The sequence below is a fragment of the Numenius arquata genome, chromosome 6 (assembly GCF_964106895.1).
Source record: "Numenius arquata chromosome 6, bNumArq3.hap1.1, whole genome shotgun sequence".
NCBI lineage: Eukaryota > Metazoa > Chordata > Aves > Charadriiformes > Scolopacidae > Numenius > Numenius arquata.
Window position 1 is genome coordinate 12,786,274 of NC_133581.1, and position 21,496 is coordinate 12,807,769.

Here is a 21,496-nt window from a genome sequence, read left to right on the forward strand (position 1 = left end):
AACATGTACCAGTATTCAGGCTACTTCTGAGGTTTTTATGTTTGAGTCACTTGCATTTTGTTCATTTTGGTCTATTGAGCACAAAGTGCAGTATAAAACTAGAGGAAATAATTAATGCCACTTAGTGGTAAAACCGGCAAAAATTACTCAAGAGTAATTGCATTAAACCAATATTCCCTTAAGTCCTTGTTGCAGTAGAATAATGGTTTACTTAGGTTTACGTGTAATTAGAATTTGCTTCTAATCAGTACTTTGTGATAGCTCATGATTCTGGAACAGTTATGTAGTTGTAATAATAAACCTTGATTGTATTTCACACTAGTATTTTAAACATAACAAGTTAATTCAAGGCTTCCTCATGAAGACAGGTGCTCTCAGTGACTTTGCAAAACCTCTAAGTTAAAACAGAAACAGCAGTGCTGAGGTCCTGTAGAGTACAAAAGAGCAGGTCAGTAAGTATGTGCTGTGTTTCATCACTATTTGCAAATTGATGCATCTATTGGTAACTTTCAGTTGCACCCTACCCTTGGAAACAAAAAGGTAAGACCAGAAAGCACATGTTTTCTAAGTTACATGAAGTGTCCGTAGCTTAATATTGCTACTTGGCATCCATCAGAATTTTGAGGGGCTTTGAATGAAGGAAAACTTTTGGGGATATTCGTGTTATTTCCACAGTATTTGTGTGGTTCCCTAGCTTCCTTTGGATACACATACAAAGAAAATGACAGCACTGTTCAAGCTGCAGGTGGGATTGATTTCTGTGCTGGAGCACAGAAACTTTCAGCAATTTCTTATGATTGAGATAACTGAGCAAACGTGTCCATTTTTGTGTAATTGTTATCTTCTCTCTGTACTTTCTCCCTTTCTCTTACTTGTTGTCTTTCCCATCCCTTCAACTTATGTTCATGTTCTGTTTGGTGCCTTCTAAGCTCTGTGGAGCTGGAATCATGTCTTGGGTACATTTTACAAAGAACCTTGTGTACTTTAGGTACATGTAAAGGACTAGACTTAGCCAAAATTTTGGACAGGAGGCAATGCAGCTGTCTGTGTCCCTCTGAAAAGGGAACATAAGGATATGAATAAAGACATTTAAATGAGGCCAGTTAGTATTGTCATAAAAGTTCCTTTAATGTTAACCATCTGTTATAGACTTGTTCTCATTCTTTAGTAGATTACATGCCTTTTATTTTGCTGAAAGTCAGCATGCTCTATTTCTGTATGCATAGCAGACAATTATATAATAAAACAGGTCTTCAGTTTCATGTGTATACAATTATGAGAAAGCAGTAGCTCCTCAAAGAAGGCAATTTTGGCATCACTCATAAAGAGTGTTTTCAAATGTAAAGTATGGAGTATGTTGAGTGAAAAATGTAAACGCGTACGGATGTATGTGAAAATAGTACATGAATGAAAGAGGATACGAGAAACACAAACAAGGGAAATGGAATAAAAAAACACATCTTGCAAATGACTTGACAAGACCACATCAAAACAGCAGTAAAGCTGAGTAAACTCCAAAGCACAGTGGCACACACAAATATGAGGAGAATTTTAGTGTTCATGAAAGACAGGGACCTGTTTGAGTGGGTGACTGAAAGTACTTGGATGCTGTAGCTTAAAATGATTTTCTCTTTCTCTATTCTTTTATATAGAAAAGAATTTGTCTCAGTGAGGGAAATCTGATGGCTCTGATCCTTTTATCACGGGAGTAACTTTCTCATTGACCCTGGGATTGTGTCCAATAAGCAATCATGTATTAAATAACTGATAATACTGAATTTTGATTTCAGTTGTTCCCATCTAATACAGTTTGGTTTGCTGTGTTTTTCAGGTTTGAATGCTACACTGGATCTTTGATTGTGGTCACCTCTAAATTGCAGCACTGAAAACAATGGCAACAGAATGTATAAAAAACTGCTGTAAATGGTGTTTCTGCGTGGAAAAAGAAAAAAATGATCGTGAGTTCTGATATAATGACATCAACTAAGGGTTTTGTTGTTCTGGCTTCATTAATGATGAGATTTCCCATTAATAAAATGACTGTGTCACCCCTGATAAACTTGAATTCTTTTATAACATCCAAAATTCTTTCCATACCTCCACTTGGAGATTGAACACATGCTTGTTAGTGTTATGAATTGGAATTGGAACTCAAAAATAACACTTGTCTGGAGTCTGCTCTTTGCAGCCTGGAATGCTGTCCAAAAAAGCAAACTTTTTTACCCAAGGCTGTGTAAAGGTCTTGTATCTTTCAAACTCTTAAGAGTGAACACTTTTTTAAACTCCCTGTGGATTTGCTGTTAGGGTTTTCTTTGGCATCTTAGTTTTTTGAAGAACTCTTCTATAATACAAATGCACCTCTTGCAGAAATTCACTTAAGAGCAAGATAACTATAAATATAGAAGCTTGGGCAGCAAAGAGTTTGGATCAGTACAGGTGTCATGAGGATGAATGTCTTTTCTAGGTACGAGTCCTGAGTACTGGTAAAACTGAATACTAGCAGCCATAAAGTAATGTATCAAGCACAGATTCTATTAAATAAAAGAGATCTGTTCATAGTATTGTTCAAAACTTAATGCACATGTGGACTGTCTGTTTTTCTTGCTCTTTATTTTTAGCAGTTTCCATGGTGCAGGAATCTGAAGCAGTAGCCGCAAGCAAGCCAACTATTGTAGAGAAGCCTCCATTGTCTTCTGTGTCAGTGAAGTGTCAAGTTGGCTGTTCAGAGGACTATCTGCTTTCTAAACTGCCCCTGGATGGTCAGGAGGTACCATTTGTGGTCCCTCCATTCAAATTGGCTTATGTACAGCCGAAGAACCTTCCAAGTATCTCACATGCTGGAGGGATTCAAGGTAAAACATTAACAGCATTGCTGAAACAGTTTTTTAGCTTCTGCTGCTCCTTGAAAGTTGTCACGTAGTCCTACTGAAAGCATGTATTTGCAGAACTTTTCTAGAAGCCCGATCTTGTCTCCTTTCTCTCTGGACATCCAGAGAAGTTTTGGGAAGGATGTCCTGCCACTATGAATGTCTGTGATGTTGCATGTATAAAACTGAAAGGGAGGATTGCACACCCATGCTCAGAGTAATGCAAGACACTTAAAGGAAACAGAAGCTTTCGTAAAGAATTTATTGGAGGCAAGGAAAGACCTAACGTCCCCAGCGTCCACATTGCTCAAATAAAGAAAGAGGCTGGTCTGGCTTTCCTGTTTAATGTACTGATACATTTAAACATACTAACACATTTTCCTTTTCAAATTTTGCTAATATATAGCGTGTACTGCTACATGGTGGATTTTTTTCACCCTGCTATTTCCTGCTCTTTAGGAGGTGTCACAGATCTCAGTAGTATATAAGGTTGCACATCATACTACGAGTGTTTGATGCACAAGAATCTTGTGCTTCCACCTCTGTCAGTTAGTCCCATTCTCAGACTGCCAAAATGATGTACATGCAATTTAGGCACAGTGGCATTTTAATTGGCCCAGTACCGTGAGTTACAGGGCATATGCTGTCGCTAGGCTCTTGGGCCTGCCAGGAGATGCCTAGAATTAGGTAAGGGAAGATTTTGGCACAGGGACATATGTGAATGGTTGTTTTCTGTAGAGTTGCTTTGCTTCGAGGATGTGATAAGCTGATAATATGCTTTTAGTCCCATGTTACTGTATTTCTTTTCTGAGGGTGGAAGCCCTTATAACTGAAAAAAGTCAACCACATGTTGCATAATAACTAATGCAGTACTACTTACTCTTTTTATGTTTGTGTGGTTTTACTCCCACCCTTCTCTCTTCTCCCCAGATCCTTGCTGTTGCTTTTTTTTTCTCCTCCTGCATGCCTATTACCAAACTTCCTCCTCACCCACCCCTGCTGGTAACACTAGGGCCAAGCTAATCAGCCGAGCAGGGCTTTTCAGTATAGATTGGCCATTTTGTGCCTGATCTTTTTAGTGGGCTTTATTTGTGATGTCTGCCTCACCAGGCATGGACAGACAACCTAATAGTTGGAGGTAGAACATGTGAGGCCCCCCTCATCTCTGAGCCTCCTCGCCTTTAGCCTCCTTGCTTCCCTCCTACTTCAGTAGCTAGTTTTTGTAAGTCTGTACCTGAGCAATGCAGGAAATGCAGGACATGCTCCTAGTAATCCCCTTGCTCACTAGGTCTGGGTTCAGGCTTTGCCTTGCTTTGTCCTGGCTTATCCTCAAGACACTGTACAGAGAAGTCCATCAAGGACTCTGAAGCATGAATGTTCTCCAGGGAGAAGGAAGACGTGTCTAACAACTTTTAGATAATGTTTTCTTTGTTCATGCTGTTCTACACAAGCTTATCAGTCAGTGACTTACAAACCAGTAACTTGTCTTCATTGGGAATTCTGCTTCATCATTTCTGAAGGACCTGACGAACAGAGTGGCCCTTGGGCTATAAAGCTGGTCAATCTTCTGGCAGGATGACCTGACTCTTCATAATTGTCTCTCTTGAGCAAATATTTTAAATTCTTGAACAAATATTTGAAAAGTGGCTCTTATGTTAAGTAGGTAACTTCCATTTCTCTTTCCAAATATAAATACTTATTTTTTTAAAGTACAGCTTTCAAGCCTTATTAAAGTTGTGTTTAAAAATGCGAAGTTTACTTTTTAGGGAGATTTACTAAATACAGTGAAGTGTGCTGTCATTCCTTCTTCACATTAGCCAAAGCACCAGCATATTAAAAAAATGCATTTAGAGTATTTGCTTCTTAGACTGTTGTTAAATATCTGTAGACTCCAAGTTCTGCTCTCAGTTCCACTCCATTTTCTGTGTGTGTCTGACCATTTTCCTGTAGTGAAACAGGACATGCTCAGTGTTAGCTCCTGGCATCCCTTCTGAAAGCAATTAAGTTCTGGCAGCCTTTCTCTTCAGTACTCACTGCAGCATGTCTCATGCTCTCACAGAAGTAAGCTAGCAGGAAGAATTGTGCTCCTGGTCTGGAACACTGGCTTTTCCATCATCTGCTGTGTATCAGTTCTTTATGGCCTCACGTCTAGCATTAATCCCAATTTACGTCATGCTCAAACCCATTATACTTGAATTCTTGCTTTATCATCTCTTACGTTCCATCTCACTGTTTTAGTTATTCTTTTTTACTTACTCTACTAACACCTGGAGGGAAGGATTTTACAGCAATAATAGTTTGCCTCTTATGGTGCAACACACTTGTGGAATTGAGGGCACTTTATAATGGGGTAAAGAACTTTTTAACAGATAGGTTGAAGTCCAGGGAGGTGAAGTAAGCAAACATCAGAGCTTTGCAGAGTCTAGGTCGTCCCGTCTCCATTCTCTACTGTGCTGTTACATATGGCTTATTTTTGCTCCAGACAGACAAAATGAAGCACTACAGCAGTGTTCTTGTTCTGCTGATCAAGACATGCAGGTTTTTTCTGAAATTATTATGAATAAAGGAAAGAAAAATAGGACAGCTGTGCTGTAATGGGCTGAGTAAAGTGCTGGGAGTCAGGCATTCTCAGATCTGTCTACTTGTGCTTCAGCCAAAAATTCAAGTCATTTTGGACCAGTGATTTTAACACTGACAGACTTCCTATGGAAATTGGATGACAAGGAGGCTGCAGGCACAAGTTGCGTTATCTTTCTATACAAAACCCCCTCCTGAAGGTCTGGGGGTCCATTAGCCAAGTGGGAATGTCCTGGGGGATGGTAGCCAAATAAGTCAGAGGTTTTATGGACACATGGTCCTACTTTTCCTGTTAATTTCTCTCTTGCTGTCTGTCCTTGGAGTATTTTAACTAGTTAGGCATTTATTGTAGAACTCCAAGAAAGGGTATGCATAGCTTTTTATGGCCAATTTAGTTCCAATGTTTGTTACACATTATGTCAGATTTCCACAGTGTGCTATGTGTGTTTTCTTTACTTTCTCTCTTTTTTTCCCCTTTTCCTGAAGCAGATAATGTTGAAATATTTTGTCCTTTGCCCTGAAGGCACTCTGCCTGCCTTATGAAGCCAGGCAGCATTTGTTATGTCTGGAATTCTTGTATTTGATGTTTACTTGTGCTCTGCAGAATCTGCCAGAGCCTCATTTGGTGACCGGAAAGCAGAACTGCACGGCGTGTACCAATGGCCCTGCTATGACGTGTACAACCCATTCTATTTGGAGCATCGGGTTTCTCCAGATCTGATTAGGCGCTTCCAAGCAAAATCAGATAATAGGAAATTATATGGATCAGGTGAGAAAGACTGCACCCTTACTTTTCTGTCTTCCTCTCCTTCCCAAGGTTTATACGTAAGAGAAGAAAGCCATTAGTCTACAGAAGATGTGTTTGATTATAGCAGTTCTCAAACTGGTCTGTATGCTGGTCTATTGGTGAATTGCTCTGTGGAGCCAGCTCTGCTTGATTTCCAGCTGCACCGTTACGTTCTGTCTTTTGGGGGCTTAACAAGGCTTGCACGCATCACACGAAGGTAGACAAATTGGCAAAGCAAGCTAGTGTAGTTGCCTCCGGTCCAAAACAGAATGCAGTACTGGAGATTCCAGCTACCAGTAATAGGAGTGAGGGAGACGGAAAAAGGAAGTCAGGCAGTATGTTGAGTGGAGGAATGCCCAAGGAGTATCTATATGGAGAGAGGAACAAGCACCAAAAAACATTCAGGAGCAGGTAATGAGAACAGGGAAGTGATGCTATACGCCAGCTTTTTCGTAGTTTGCTTTTGACGGTGCCAAAATGTCCCCACTTCTCATTGCATAAATGTGTTTAAGAACGGGGGAGGGCTGTGATATAGTAAAAGTTTAGATAGTGCTTGGCTACCAAGGTAAGAAACTTTCTCCTGTGCCCGTCATTGGCGTATGTATCCTATAATGAATGCTGTTTAGAGTAAAGCAGATGACTAAGTGTTGCTTGCTGTAAGTGATTGCTAAGGCAAACACATTCAGAAAACTCCTACACTCGAAGAAATGTACACATCTCTCTATCACATCGGAAGCTGGCAACAGCATGCATTTTTAAAGATGTTTTATTTAGAATGGTATAGCATGCTTATTTTACAGCTGGGGGAAACATCTCAGACTGTGTCCGGTTTTAAAAATAATTCTGAATCGCCATAGAGACAACGTGAAAAGACTAGTCCATTATTATTTTTTTTAAGAGAACAAAATGCACTTAGAATTATAGCAGCCTTTAATGCATATGGTTTTCCTAGGCTTTGCAAGCACCTGTGGTGGGAGCCAAATGGGTTTTACAAAACTGTCTTGAACATCTTCCCTTCAGTTCATCATCTCTTTTTCCATTTTTCTTCAAGCTGAGTAAACACTTCACTAGTTTTGCCTTAGTAAGCTTAAACGCAAGAAAGGTCACTTAGAAGTCTACTCTAGACACACTTAAAATGCCTCCTTCCTCCAGTTTTTGACAGCTGTTTCAAAAGCTAGATGATTCTCTTCCGTGTGCATCTATAGACTATTTAAGAAAAACTCGAAACCTATTTTGTTGCAGCCAGAGCTATGATACTTTTCATGTGCACGGGCTTAGAGCTACAGAATGTGTTTATTTGGAATTTATTTGAAATTCTTGAATTTTCATGTAAAGTCCCTCCTCTTGAAAAAACAACCAAAACCCAACAGCAAACTGAAAAATAAATTGGTTAATATTTTCCCCAAATTCTAGTTATTATTGGTAAACAACATATGTTTATGGTTAAAATTTTTCTGCTTTTTATATTTTGCACACAACTTTCTCAGTATAAAAATAGTAATTTTTTTCCATTAAAAATTTAAGATTTTGAAAAAGGAACTCTTTCCGCCCACCCCCTTGTTCTTTGAAAATTTTAACCAGCTTTACTAGAAATAGCAGATCATACTGTTTTTAAAGTTGGTGATTTGTAACTTGTAGGCTTGAGTGGAAGTTTCCCAGTAGTTTGTGAAAATCATGAGTAGTGAATATAGAATTTATTTCCATAGCCATAATCAGTTTCAAATCAAGTAACAGGCTGGTCTCTCCCATTCTATCAAACAAGGTTTCTAGGCCTCATATGATATCATAACGCTATTTCTACACCAGCCTCAGTGAATAACTCAGCCCTTTTGTGTCATGCACAAGAGAGAATTTGGAACTCATTCCAGACATACAGACCTTTGCTAAATTTTATCTAAGTGATGTTGTTACTTTCTTTTCCCTCCCATGGGTTGTCAAAACTTGTTCCCTTTTTCTTCCTTGGGAAAAGAAAGAATTATTCTTTATTGTCACATCTCACAATAAGCATAATTGGTTATTTCTTTTGATAGCAATAAAAGGGAAATAAATTTTCATTAACGAGGGATGTAATTCTGTTAAGCTATGATCAGTTAATTGTAATGGAAGTCTTCTGAAATACCGTAACATAGCATTGCAACACAAAGCAGTTCATCGCATCAGATAGTACTAGAAGTTAAACCATACTGCTTTCAGTCATTTCAGTACAGGTCAGTTTTGAAGTTGGGAGGCTTTAAAATCCTCTTGAACGTTACTGGAGTCAGCAAAGATTCCTGAATCAGTGGCATTAGTTCAGCTCTCATTTTCTAGTGATGCTCAAAATATGCATAGACAATGTGCTCTAGCTCTTTATTGTTTTGAGGTCAAAAGAAAACTGAGAGCTACCCTTCTATAAAATAAAGATCTTACTTTTGTGCTGTAACAAGTATATGTCATCTTAGAGTTAAGACTTGCTTTGTCTGAGATCTAGTAAGGGTGCAGAGTATGGTGCTTTGACACTGTGATCAGTAAAGCCAGGGAGATGAGGCCAAGTTTAGCAGGCAGCATGTTTTTTGCCACTGGGATCTTTACTGTGGGAAAAATTTAAAAAAGTTAACCAGTTCTGGCTGACTGGATTTAAAAACAAGGCTTTTCTGTTTTGCTAAGGCATCTACTGAAAAAAAAAACATTTTTCTTGAGGAAGTAACTTTGAGGCAGGCTCCCCATTCTACCAGTGCTACCAATGTGACCGGGCAAGTTTCAACTATTTCAAAGATGGAATTAAGATATTTTAATGGCTCGTTGTCTCCATTTTGTCATTTCAGGCAAGTGGTTTGGGAAAGGGAATTGGGAATGGTGCTGACATCCTTCCTTAGATGTTACTTAGCTAGGTTTTAATTCTACCATAGGTCTACATAAATTTTGAAAAAGCTTCTTAGTGGCGGTTTTTTGTTGGTTTTTTTTTTTCAGTGATGCTTACATGATTTTTATTGTTCTTTTTGTCTTTTTAGTTAGTGATTTAAGACCTAGCGCTTTGCCTGGATCATTTGATGTAAGTCGTTCAATGTTTGATCTCAGAAGCCCACCTCATCGATTCATGAAGGTGAGTTCTCCTTGTAACTTAGGATATACTGAAAACTCAGCTTGGTGTATCTGTTCCTGATGCATTGTGTTTTCAAAGTAAACGCTGAAGGGCACTGTAGTATGCACAGAAAGGGCTACAGGGAAAAGTTCCACGTCTTGACCAACTTCAAGAGGCTCTTTTCTTGGTATCTCCTCTGATTAGTGCTGTTCTGGCCCAACGGGGCTGCTGAGAAACCTGAGTAGGCTGTTAGGCAGGATAAGACAGACAAGAGGTTGTGGTTCGTCTTCTTGTGAGTTCTCCCATCAGTTGAAAAGTGGAACACTAGAAGTTTCTGTTGATGCAAAAAAATGCATTTTTTGTCTTTTTTTTTTTTTTTTTTTTTCCCAAATAATCATCTTTTATATAGAGATGAAGTTCCATACATATCGGTGAACAAAAAATTCTGTGCTGGCCATATGTGTCCTGTATTAGCTCTTTGCGTCAAAGTAGTAATTCTATGCTGCTGGATCAAGAGACTGGTAGGGAATGGGACAATTATTTGAAATTGGATGCTGTTTCTTTTTTTCCATCATGTCTTGTCTGATGGTAGAATCTCTCTGGCTTTTTGCATCTGTTGCTCTGAATGTGGTGACATATTTTTTTTACCCCCAGAGATACGATTCATTCTCCAGTGTACCTAGCAGTACTTCTTCCAGAAAGGATTCACAAGGCAGTAACAGGAGTCTAGGTAATGTTTTGTTTGTTTACCTTGTAATGAAATATTTCCCTTTGCACTCAAAACACTAAGCTGTCTCTACTGTTGATAATCTTTTTTTTTTTTTTTTTTGAGATGAATCTGATTAGCAAGTCACTTTGGAGATTACTTTGCAGTTTGAAATTAAGAATTTTGGACTTGCACTTTGAGCCTTCGAGGAGTTCTTAGGCTTTTGAAAAATTCATCCCTGGATTTACTACCCCAGCGAACTAAGAAATTACAGATGTTCTGTTACGATAGAATGTAGCACCTTGGTCAAAGCTCTAGTCCTTTTTCATGTATCAGTATTTTTTTGTGAGAAGTGCATATAATCCAATACCCATATTACACGGGGAATTAGGCAAGAATACTGCATGCTAACCTAGTATCCTTATTTATGAAAGAATGCTGAAGAAGTGGAGATACTGAAAAATAAACCGTCTAAAATTAATCAAGTCGCCATGAAAGTCACCCTGCTGGAATCCAGAATTTTACCCAGCCTCCTCAAAAAGAAGACTGAGGGACAATTACCTGGTTTCAGTTATGACAGACAAACGCTGGATATTAAACAGCTCTTCTGACTTGGAGAAAAGCATAATAGTAAAATGTTGACTAGGCTGGAATTGAAATCTGAAAGATGAAAAGCAGGCCAATTTATAAACTTAACAGTGAAAGTGATTAATTTAAGGGAAGTGATAGACTATAAATGTGTTCTAGGTGTCTCAAACACATGCTTTTTTCCTTTCTAAAAGTTGTTTGAGTACAACACAAGTTACTAAATTCAGTAGAGGTAACTGAGGTAATCGTGAAGCCTTTTAGTTATACAGAGGGTCAGGCTACAGGACTTCATGGATATTTTGTCCTTAAAATGTAGGCATTAAGATATTTCAAACCTACTTTAAGAGAAGTTTTCAAAGATAGGCAGTCCACCTCCTAATGAGTCCCCTTATTCTTGGAATGAACTTTTAAGATACTGCATTACTTCTAAAAACACTAATTGGCTTTCTTCCGTAGATACTATTACATTATCAGGTGATGAACGAGACTTCGGAAGACTGAATGTGAAGTTGTGTTATGTTTCTTCCGTAGAACAGATTTGGATTACAGTTTTACATGTAAGTAAATATAAATAACCTGATTATTATTTACTCAAATAGCTGTTTTACTATACTTAGTGTTAATTCTCATTAAATTTGGCTCTGTTACTTTAAGGAATACTTTTAGGAGAAAAAGAAAAATACTACTTAGTATTAATATAAGCACAGTTCAGTCAAATTTTATACTGGGCTTTATTCAAAGTATCTTCCTCTCCTTTTTTTCCTATTGCAACCTCTGTTCTGCTGCAGTCAATAGTTAAAAGTAGTGTATAACTCTTTATGTTACTACACATATATTCTGATTGTGGAGTGAGGAACTGTTCAGCAGAGATAGAAAGCTGAACTGATAGAAGCAGGAACAGGCTGGTCCTGCCGTGAAAATTCGGAGGCAGCAAACAGGAGCAACTGACTTAAAATCTAACAATTCCTTCATTGCAGAACCATAATAGCACTTTGAGGACATTTAGCTTCTTGTGGCTTTTTTGTTAGCTAATGTGATGCTGTTACGCTGTCTGTTTTATACACTTCCAGGAACTGTGAATAATTTTTAGGCAATGGAAGTCTGAATAGTCAGAAACCTCATAACTGCATCAAGTGATAAATACTGCGTAAGGGATTTCATGATTTATCTGTTGTCAAATTGCCACATAGTGAAATCATTAAAATCTACCAAAAAACTTTTTACCCTCTGGTTGTGAAAATGAATTATTAAATGATCTGAAGTGACACAATCATTACACTGGCTTTGATTTATATTAAATATTACAGCAATTATGCATAATTCTAGAATAGTGTAGAAAACACTGTTTCTAAGTTGTCTGAAGGCCAGAGTCTTACATTGTCTAAACTGACTGTGTTTTCAATGTTGCAGTGCAAAGACCTGAGCTGGCCTTCTAGCTGCGGGGAAAATCCTCGTATCTCTGTCAAGGGAATTCTCACATTGCCCAAACCAGTGCATTTCAAATCTTCTGCTAAGGAAGGAAGCAATGTAAGTAGAGGCAGAGAAAACACCAAGAAATTTTCTTCCCCTCAAAAATAAAAGTGAAATGTAAATGGATTTTTAAAACAGACCAAACATCGACTCCTGTGCCATATTTGCTGTGGTAGTTGCCTAGGTTCAAGTTTCGTCTCCCACCTCCAGGCTTCTCAAAATCCTAGTAAAAGCCTTGTTCCACTTCCTCCCCGTATATCCTCTCTTGCACTGTACTGTTGCCCTCCTCCCAAGTCTGCAGGACAAGGTACTCTCACAGGGGACTGAACCATGAGCTGCTGGCATTGGCAGCTTAGTGGTGGGAGACTGGAGGAAGACTGGGCATACCTGCGGGTGCACAGTCACCCGAGGGAAGGCAGATGATCATGGAATCACAGAATGGTAGGCGTTAGAAGGGACCTTCGGACATTATCTAGTCCAACCCCCCTGCCAAAGCAGGGTCACCCACAGCAGATTGGACAGGAATGCACCAGGCAGGTTTTGAATATCTCCAGAGAAGGAAACTCCACAATCTCTTTGGGCAGCCTGTTCCAGGGTCTGGCACCCTCAAAGTAAAGAAGTTTTTCCTCGTGTTGAGATGGAATTCCCTGTGTTCCAGTTTGTGCCTGTTGCCCCTTGTCCTGTTGCTGGGCACCACTGAGAAGAGCCTGACCCTATCTTCTTGACGCCCACCCTTTAGATATTTATAAGCATTGATGAGGTCCCGTCTCAGTCTCCAGGCCTGAGAGGCCCTGGTCTCTCAGCCTTTCCTCATAAGAGAGGTGCTCCAATCCCTGCCTCTCACTAGGGCAGGAGGCAAAGTTCATACTTCCTCTCTACAGAAAGTAGTGAGAATTGGTTGCATGGGACAAGGCTCCTGATAGGGGCAGTAAAGGAATATTAAGGGGGTGGAAGGTAAAGCAACATAAACCTCCCATAATGTGAGTCAATGGTGAAAGAAAAATTAGCAGGAGAGACTGAAGCTAAAGGCCACAGGAGAATTTGCTATGACAGTGTGTGTATGCTGTTGAAAAGCTCCAGAAGAGAGAACCTCAACTCATTATGGTAGTGAAAAATAATCCAGAGCTCTGTCTCCACAATGAGGGGGTGAGCCTGTGGGAGCTTACTATTTTAAAAGCCCAGTTTTCCATGGCAACCTCAAGTGGTAACTGGGAGCAGTGGCTATAGGACCAGGAAGCTTTGGTTTCTAGGTTTTGGGTTTGGTGCAACTGTCTTCCAATGGTGATGTTACCCCTCTGTTTTTTTCTAGGACATTGAATTTATGGAAACTTTTGTATTTACCATTAAACTGCAAAGCCTGCAGGCTGTCAGATTGGTATTTAAAATCCAGACACAGACTCCCAGGAAAAAAACAATTGGAGAGTGCTCCTTGGCACTGAGGGAGCTCAGCTCAGAGGAGTCAAGTCATTGGCTGGATATATCTCCTCCTTCCAAAGCACCTGTAAGTGCCAAGACTGCAAAAGTATGTTGTTATATCACCTAGAAAGAGTTGCTGGAATTGAAAGTAAAATAATTTGGTGCTAATTCAAGGCTCACAACAAACAAGGGTTTGTTGTTTGGTTTTGTGGGGGTTTTTTTTCCTACTTTCTTGGGGAAAGGCATTTTGATGGGGGAAAAAAATGCACATAGCTGTTCTGGTCATAAACTGCAGCTGTTTCTGGGAAAAGAACTAAAGCAAGCTCTTTCACACCATGGCCCAGAGCTTGAGGGAGGGGCATTCTGGGGAAATATTCAGCAAAAGACATTGGGTAATTGCCTTTTCTGACCAAAAAAGCATCAGAAGTTCCTTAGGATTCACAGCAAGAGCTCAGAGCAAATGGAATCTGCTTTTGTTATGGAAGAAAAGTGCTAAGATCTTCAGTGGCTTGAAGCCGCAGAGATAGCTATATATTTAATGTTCCACTTGCATGCTGTGAAGTAATAATTCAGGCAGTTCATTTCCATTAGTGTAAGAAGAAGCAGGTGGTTTTCACAGTGGGATTTTCTTTCCCCCTACCCGCACTTTGTTTGTTTCTTTTACAGATTGTGTCTAGACATTTGTATTTTCAACAAATTAAACTTGAATTAGCAATTCAAAAGCAAATCTCATCTAAGCGTGTCTTGAGTAGTACTCTTGATTTCTAACATAAGTTACACTTGACATTTTTTAGTTCTAACAAGAATAACCATATTGCTTCAAAAGCAATAAGATTAAGTGAAAGAGGAAGCTAATTTAGAAGCTGCTTCATCCCAATGTAAATTCCTGAATCATCTCATAGTTTCTCTCTCTGTGTTGGCTTTCCTCACCATTACACCCAAGAGCCCTCCAGACACTGCTGGAATTCATCTCTGTACTGCCCTCTGAGGCAGCGAACTACCCGGCTTGCCAATAGAGAGCCAAAGCTCAGAGTCGAGTGGCTCCCTCTCAGGGTTATACAGAAATTTTGTGGCTGAGCTGCAAAGAGAATTTGGGTCTCTTCGATGAACTGGAGCCTGACTTCCCTTCATCTGACCTGTTGCTCTCTGGCTTGGTGCATTTTGCTTCACTGACATGCGTTAAGACTTGAAGGGAACCAGGACTAGCAAAGTCCTTTTAAATGGAGGTTGTCAGGAAAGCTGGGTCTCCCCTGGCCTTCTCCTGCTGTTCCTACAGCATTCAGAGTACGTTAGCGTTTGATGGGAGAGTAGTAAGGATGCCTCAACACAACTTTGCCACTAGAAATATTCTAAAAAAACAATTCAGACTGGTGATCTCAGTACATCCAGAGTGTGCGAGGGGGTGTATGTGTGTAGGCATGTAAAACACAAGTACTTCCATAACATGGGAAACTCCGCAGCGTTCAGTCACTCTAAGCGTTCATGACATTAAGTGATGGGGCCTTGTATCTATGGAAAGCATTGCTTATATTGCAAATTCGAAAGTGTGGCAGGAGAACTCTGAAGATCTTTGTGTTAGTGGAGCACACCTGGTCTCTCACTTCCACACTCAAGTTTAGTAGAGCTGCTGTCTGGTTTTCCCTGTATGTGTCTGCGCTTACCATTAAGGAATCTTTCCCAGGTGAAAACTGAGGACTCATTTATTTATCCGTCATCTCTGGCTGCAGCCCACGAGGGCCAGATGTGCGCTGCACATAAGCAGTCCATCAGCGGAGCACGTGTACTGCAGCTATGACAAGTGCGAGATGCACTGAGTTGCTGTGCATCTGCAGGTTGTGTATACAACACACGCTTGTATTTCTGTCCAGGAAATCCCAGATAGAAATGTGAGAGCCCAACATATGACAGAATTCCTGTGTTTCCTGAGTTTAGAAGCAACTTATTCCAGATGTTATGGCAATATTCTTCTGCTTGTAGGTGTGCCGCGCAGAACTTCAAGTAGGAACTTGTTTTCAAGCAATAAACAGGAGGATTCAGTTACAGATTCTTGAAGCACAAAACCTTCCAGTTTCATCTACACCGCTCTCTTCAAGTAAGTTACATCAGCTGTCTCATGCCTCCTGTCTAAAAGCGTTTGTAACAGGTAAATTGCTGCTCAAATGGGTTGGCAATTCATCACATTCCTTACAAACCTCAGACTAACATATTGTGCAGTAGATTTCCATTGCCAAGGCTTGTTTCCACAGATGTCTGTCTTGATTACTTTTTGTTTGGTTTGAAGCTGTGTGTTTATGTATTTTGGAAGATTTTTATCCAAGTATTAATCCTGACATATAAGAGCATTAGCTTGCACTTGCTGTTTGGATACTGTGTTAATCAATTCAATATTATTGAACATACTCTGTGTGACTTGTCAGGAAAGCCATTGTACAGCTCTTTTGGCCAGACTTCTGGGAAATTGTTGCAATTTGAACCATACATGTGGATCTTGTCAGTTGGGTTTTGAGTGTGTTTGTGAGTAACCCTTTGTGTGCTGTGCCTTTTTCCCTCCCTTTTGTACTAGATTTCTTTGTGAAAGTTGGAATGTTTAGTACAGAAGGGCTGATCTATAAGAAGAAGACTCGTCTTCTGAAGTCCACTAATGGCCAAGTGAAGTGGGGAGAAATGATGATCTTTCCAGTTAGCCAAGCTGAACAAGGAATTAGCTTTCTCATCAAGCTCTACAGCAGAAGCTCAGTGAGAAGAAAACACTTCCTAGGACAGGTTGGTTTCTGCTAACTAGCATGATATCCTTTACTTAAAATCCAGTTCCACAGGTTTCTTGGTATGAGTTTTAAAATACTTTAAATAAACAAAATAGTAAATTCTAAGAAACTTTTCTGGATTTAATAAACCCAAGGAAGAATAGTACTGAGCTTTTAAACATGCACTAGCTTCAGAATGGGAGTTGACATTTGATTTTTCTTTTAAAAAATCTTTAAGTCATTTTTGTGTGGGGTATTACTATGTGAAAGATTCCTTCCTCCAGACAGCTGTAGGATCTGCTCCTTGCCTCTAGGCTTTCTAAAGAAAACAAACATAGTGCTCACAGGAGCTCCAGAACCTACAGTGTACTGTACAGAAGGGGGGGTGTTGGCGTACCATACCAATACGCTCACAAACAGGTGTGTGTAAGAGGAAGTATCAACAGCTGCAATATCAGACTGCCTTCCTGAGTAAAACAATGCTGAAATTAGCACAATATTCTAAATATGTTTGGTCAAGTGATAGCATAGGTGACCAAACAACATTGTAATTTTTTTTTAACAGCTGGATCTTCAGTAGTATCACTTTGAAAGCATAGTATCTCTTTGAAAGTATTTGTGTGATTATTTTTAACCACCACAAAACTCAGTATTCCGGTGCCTTTTTATTCTCTCTGTCCTCTTCCCCTGGTTGTTCTAATTTACCATCATCCTGTCCCTTCTTTCTCTCCTTTTCTTTTTGTATAGTGAGCCATAGCTGTTCTTAATTCCCTGTGCTTTCCCTGACCCAGCTAGATTTACTAGCAGAATTTTAATATATGCATAAATGAATAATGTAGAATAGATTTTGAGACTCCCGACTGTAATGTCCCTTGTCAGATGAAGGGCTGTGCTACCCTTAGGTACAGAAAATGGTACTGTCTCATTCTGGTGATGTTTCTTGTGCCTGCTGAAGACATGCAGTTTTAGGAGATGTTGATGTGCTACAGAAATGATGTGCCAGCAAGAGCTATGTGAAGTTCCTCTATCTGTTGGTGGAAGGATTTGGAATAGGAACAGAAAAAAAAAAATGTTCTTTTTAGTTGTGCTACCTTGGGGCGAAAATAGCTGGGTATGATTTTGCAGTCACTTAGCAATATGTGAGGTCATCTCAATCTGACAAGTTGCATTTAATCATGGATCTTATTTTTAGGGGGAGGAAATGAGCTACTTCTGCTCCTCAGAGGTTGTTTGGAAAAGGTTGTTTCAGCTCATGCAGGCAGACATTGCCACATAACACATGAAGACATAAAATATGGCTCAGGGAAAAATGTACTTTGAGCAATTGGCTGGATAGCTGGAAAAAGATGAATATAGCTGGATCTATTAACTTTGTTCTTCAGAGAATGATGTTTAATTGGATGCTGTTCTAAGCAGACAATACTTAGATTAGGCTGCTTTTATAGGCATGTCTTTAATCATGAGCAAGATGTATATTGAATCTCTGTGGATGAAACATCAGGTGTCTGCGGTTTTTTGGAAGACATGCTCACTTCTTGAGGATTCATGCTTCAGCAGTGCAGGCTAAATGTACCTCATGGTGAAGGTTTCTGAGAAGTCTTAAAAAGACTCATTCTTGGAAGACCTAAGGAAATAGAGTCCTGTAAATAATGATACCTACTTACATAAGCAGAATCCATTTCACAATGGAGGCTGGTGAGAATGTTCAGGGGGAAAATTACCTCCTCGTACCTCATTTCCTCATTTAATGGCCACTATCCATTAATTGAATACTGGGAAGAAACAGACTCTTACTGCGTGACTATGTGTGGTATGGGCATGTTAGTAACCTCTGTGGAATGCAGGTTTCGCCCTGTCTGTTGGTGCGTGCAATTTTAAGTGCTCGTGAACAGGCTGGACAGCTAGTTGGGGAGGCCAGATGGCTTGCAGCCAACTGGAGTTTGAATGCATAGAGCCATCGCTGGCCCTCTTGAGCCCTTGACCCCAGCACGTGCATGTGAAGGGAGCAAGGAATGCTTGACTTAAAGCATCGTATTAAGTAGAGAAACATTAGAATGTAGTGAGTTCTCTAAACTATTTTAGAGGCTAAATTTAAACCCAGACTCCCTGTGTTCCCAGCTGAAAGCCAAATTACGTTAGTCCTAACAGAACTATATTTGTTGCTGTTATGCTTTGGTCACAGTCTACATGTTGTATCTTATTCTATACTTCCTTGGTATTTATTTGGACCTAATAAAGGTTGAGCCTCTGTGTTATATCAGGTAAACTCAATTTTATTTTTCTGTTTGTTTCTTACTGCAGATCTGGATAAGTTCTGATAGCAGTAACAGTGAAGCAGTAGAGCAGTGGAAAGATACTATCGCCAACCCTGAAAAAGTTGTTGTTAAATGGTACAGCATTGGTCCATCTTGAAGACCGGAGGTGAAACTCAGGACTGATTTTTCTACAAAGATACTCCTATTCTGTTTAAATAGTATAAATAAAAAAGTTGTCTATGCAAGCTCTTCAGAAGTTGTCCACTGGATCACAACTCAATGGTAACTGGGAAAACTCAGTTTCACCAAAAGAAATACTGGATAAATATTATTAAGAGGAAGACTTAGGAACTGGGGAAAAGTGCTCATTTGATTTTAAAAAAATCCACCTTGAAAAATACATTTTTTGCCCCTTTCAGGCCCCATAAGAGCACAGAAATCCAATTTTGGAGAGAAGCAGCTTGAATCAGTGACTTCTTCACTAGGCACTGATGTCATCCTCATCTGCAGTCTTGTCTCTGGCAGATTCCAAAGTCCATGGGAGTCATTCCAGTCAGTGGCTTGATCCCAGGTACCTATGAGCCTCTGGGGTTGCACCCGTGTTGACACCATTTGATGGGAGTAACGTGTGCCTGAGCGAGTGGGAAGGCCTGTGGCAGCAGAAAGCATAAAGGGAACTACGCAATAAGGCAGTACCCAAAGACTTTTCCAATCTCTGTCTTTGATGAAGGGTTGTTCGTTACCCTGACATGCCTGTAGCTTGGGTTTCCCCCCATCCTTCTCTCTAACCAGAGAGACTGAAAGATAGAGTTTCTCTCTCTGTGATCTTTGCAAGTGGAGGCCCTCCGGACTTGCTCTGTTTGGGTGAATTCTGGTTGGAATCAATGGAATAATACAGAGGCAATGGCCGTGCCTAGGATCAGAGCCAATATTTTTAGATAAATTACTTTCTTATATAGAATTCTTATACGTAAACCACTTCCTATCTAATGAACAATGTTCTAGCATTTGCTTACATTGCTAAAAGCCAGACTAACGTGTACAAAGGAGTAAGCAAATATTTACTGTCATAAGTGCTTTTTGATATTAATTAAAATGCAGCATATTCAGGGACTTGGACATTGTTTAAAAGATGGGCTACTACTGCAGAAATATTTGTTGCAGGTCTAGGATGCTGAAAAAAATATGTGTGGGAGTATATTTTTGTTACTTGTTTCTAGCAAGAAAAAATTACCGTATTTTTATTGCAAATTATATTTTTTCTACAAAATCCTAAGATTATTTTTTATATTAGTCCCGATATTTCCAGAGTTTTATTCACATTTATTTTTAAGGTGGGAAAATGCCATGTATATAATCAATAATATATACATCTAAAAGCACTCTTTGCACTACTTTGCCGACTGGATTTAAAAAACATATATATATTCTATTAAATCCACTACTTACACATTTACTGTTGGCTGTCTGGACTGTACAAATATGTATGTTCGTCTAGACACTGAATAATTCTATCTTTTTTTATAACTTGGATCCCGTTGAAACACCTGACATGAACTAGAGTGGCAGCGAGAGCACTCACTGCTGGAGGGCAAAGGAACAGTGGGGAGCAGAGAAAACACGGTAACAGGAAAGCACGTTGTATTTAAGCACAGTGCTTGGAGCATCTTTATTTTAATTTTTTTTTTACTTTAAGGGTTAAAAAAAAATGTAATCTCTTAGATATTTTTTTTTAATCCGCTGATAATTGAAGCTTTTAAAACTTCAGCCATCCAGATTTTTGTTGTTGAAATTTACTGTTTTGAAAATGGGCAAACAAAAGGATTTTCCCAGGATCTTGCATGTTCTGCTTTCTGACCAGTTTTTATAAATGAACTGAAGAAGTTTTTGCATGTTACTCGGAGAACAAACATCAGTTTCAGTACTGACACTCTTTGCAAAGCTCCCAGTAGGCCCAGAGGATCTTGACTGACAGCGTTAACTTCCAGCCAGATAAACCACTTGGGATGACCCTGGCCTGTTGGGGGAAACAAAAAAAGGAACTGAACCGAGCTGATTTTCTTGGAGTATCTTTACTTGAATACATGGATCTTTTTTATTCATTGTGGCTGAACTGTTCCCTTATGCAGAATGCTGCTCTACTTGAAAGAGAGGACAGGGAATATCCCAGTGTTTCAGAGGCTTCATTACCACAGAAGTGGTTCTACAGAGATTACCAGCTCAGTGGAGACTGTGTAAAATCTGACTTTTTGGGCTGTTTTAGGACACCTAGGCCTAACTGGTAATGTCTCCTTTTTCCTATGTTAATATTTAATCTATGTGTTTATAATAAAAGTTATGAACAGAACATACTCCTTTTTTTTTTTTTTTTTCCCAATTGTTTATACCAATGTTTACTGGCATCTCAAACTGAAGTTCAAGTCCTAATGTGTGAGCCGACACAGGCAGGACACAGGAACAGCCACAAAACCACGGATGAAATGCAAACAGTAAATGTAATCTCGATACCTTGCGGACTGAGGGATCTCTGAAGCAGCACCCGGGCAGAGGCACGCAAGCAGGAAGGCAGGCACTGCAGAGCTCGGTCCTTGCTAGACAGTGTTTTGAACCTGCTGTTCTCACTTGTGTATCGGGGATTCCCACAGGTGTAGTTTACCTCTGTGCTTTGATCTTTCCGACAGCAGAGCAGGAATCTCAAGAACGTTCAATAAGGTGCCTCTGAGTCTATCACAGGCCTACATTATCTAAGCACAGCTGTTCTACTTGTCAAGCACACAAGACTAAACAATGATCAGTATGAGATACGTGTTTTTTGACACCTCAGCTGCAAGTCACCTGAGCATGTTTACAGTCCTCCGTGCTGATCTTCCATTATTTTCCCATACCTACCTTTTTCTCTGAGAAAATACTAACCAAGGAGTTACATTTCATGTAGTGTTGGATGTAGGGGAGTTGACTGCTAAGACACTGAGGAGGTATGTAAGGCCTCTGCAAGATGTGCACAGGTACTGCAGCATGCTGAAGAAGG

General features: G+C 39.7%; 1 protein-coding gene across 2 annotated transcripts; it reads left to right on the forward strand.

Annotated features, from left to right (window-relative positions):
* Nucleotides 1-1,831: 1,831 nt before the first annotated feature.
* On the forward strand, nt 1,832-20,813 carry TC2N (tandem C2 domains, nuclear). Of its 2 annotated transcripts, XM_074149332.1 has the most exons (11): nt 1,832-1,958; nt 2,622-2,852; nt 6,049-6,213; nt 9,219-9,310; nt 9,944-10,019; nt 11,040-11,140; nt 11,994-12,110; nt 13,363-13,554; nt 15,447-15,561; nt 16,033-16,232; nt 18,515-20,813. In XM_074149332.1, the coding sequence occupies exons 1-11, from the start codon at nt 1,892-1,894 to the stop codon at nt 18,623-18,625; spliced, it is 1,467 nt and encodes a 488-aa protein (XP_074005433.1). In that variant the 5' UTR covers nt 1,832-1,891; the 3' UTR covers nt 18,626-20,813. The 2 variants fall into 2 exon arrangements, with proteins under 2 accessions (XP_074005433.1, XP_074005434.1); XM_074149333.1 differs by lacking the exon at nt 13,363-13,554 and having other exon boundaries at nt 1,892-1,958; nt 18,515-18,625.
* The last annotated feature ends 683 nt before the right edge of the window (nt 20,814-21,496 follow it).

Excerpts from the sequence above, each read along its gene's own strand:
- TC2N (XM_074149332.1), top strand. The coding sequence starts at position 1,892 with ATGGCAACAGAATGTATAAAAAACTGCTGTAAATGGTGTTTCTGCGTG. Across the intron at positions 11,141-11,993 it reads TTTGGATTACAGTTTTACAT|TGCAAAGACCTGAGCTGGCC; the intron begins GTAAGTAAATAT and ends TCAATGTTGCAG. Across the intron at positions 13,555-15,446 it reads CTCCTCCTTCCAAAGCACCT|GTGTGCCGCGCAGAACTTCA; the intron begins GTAAGTGCCAAG and ends TTCTGCTTGTAG.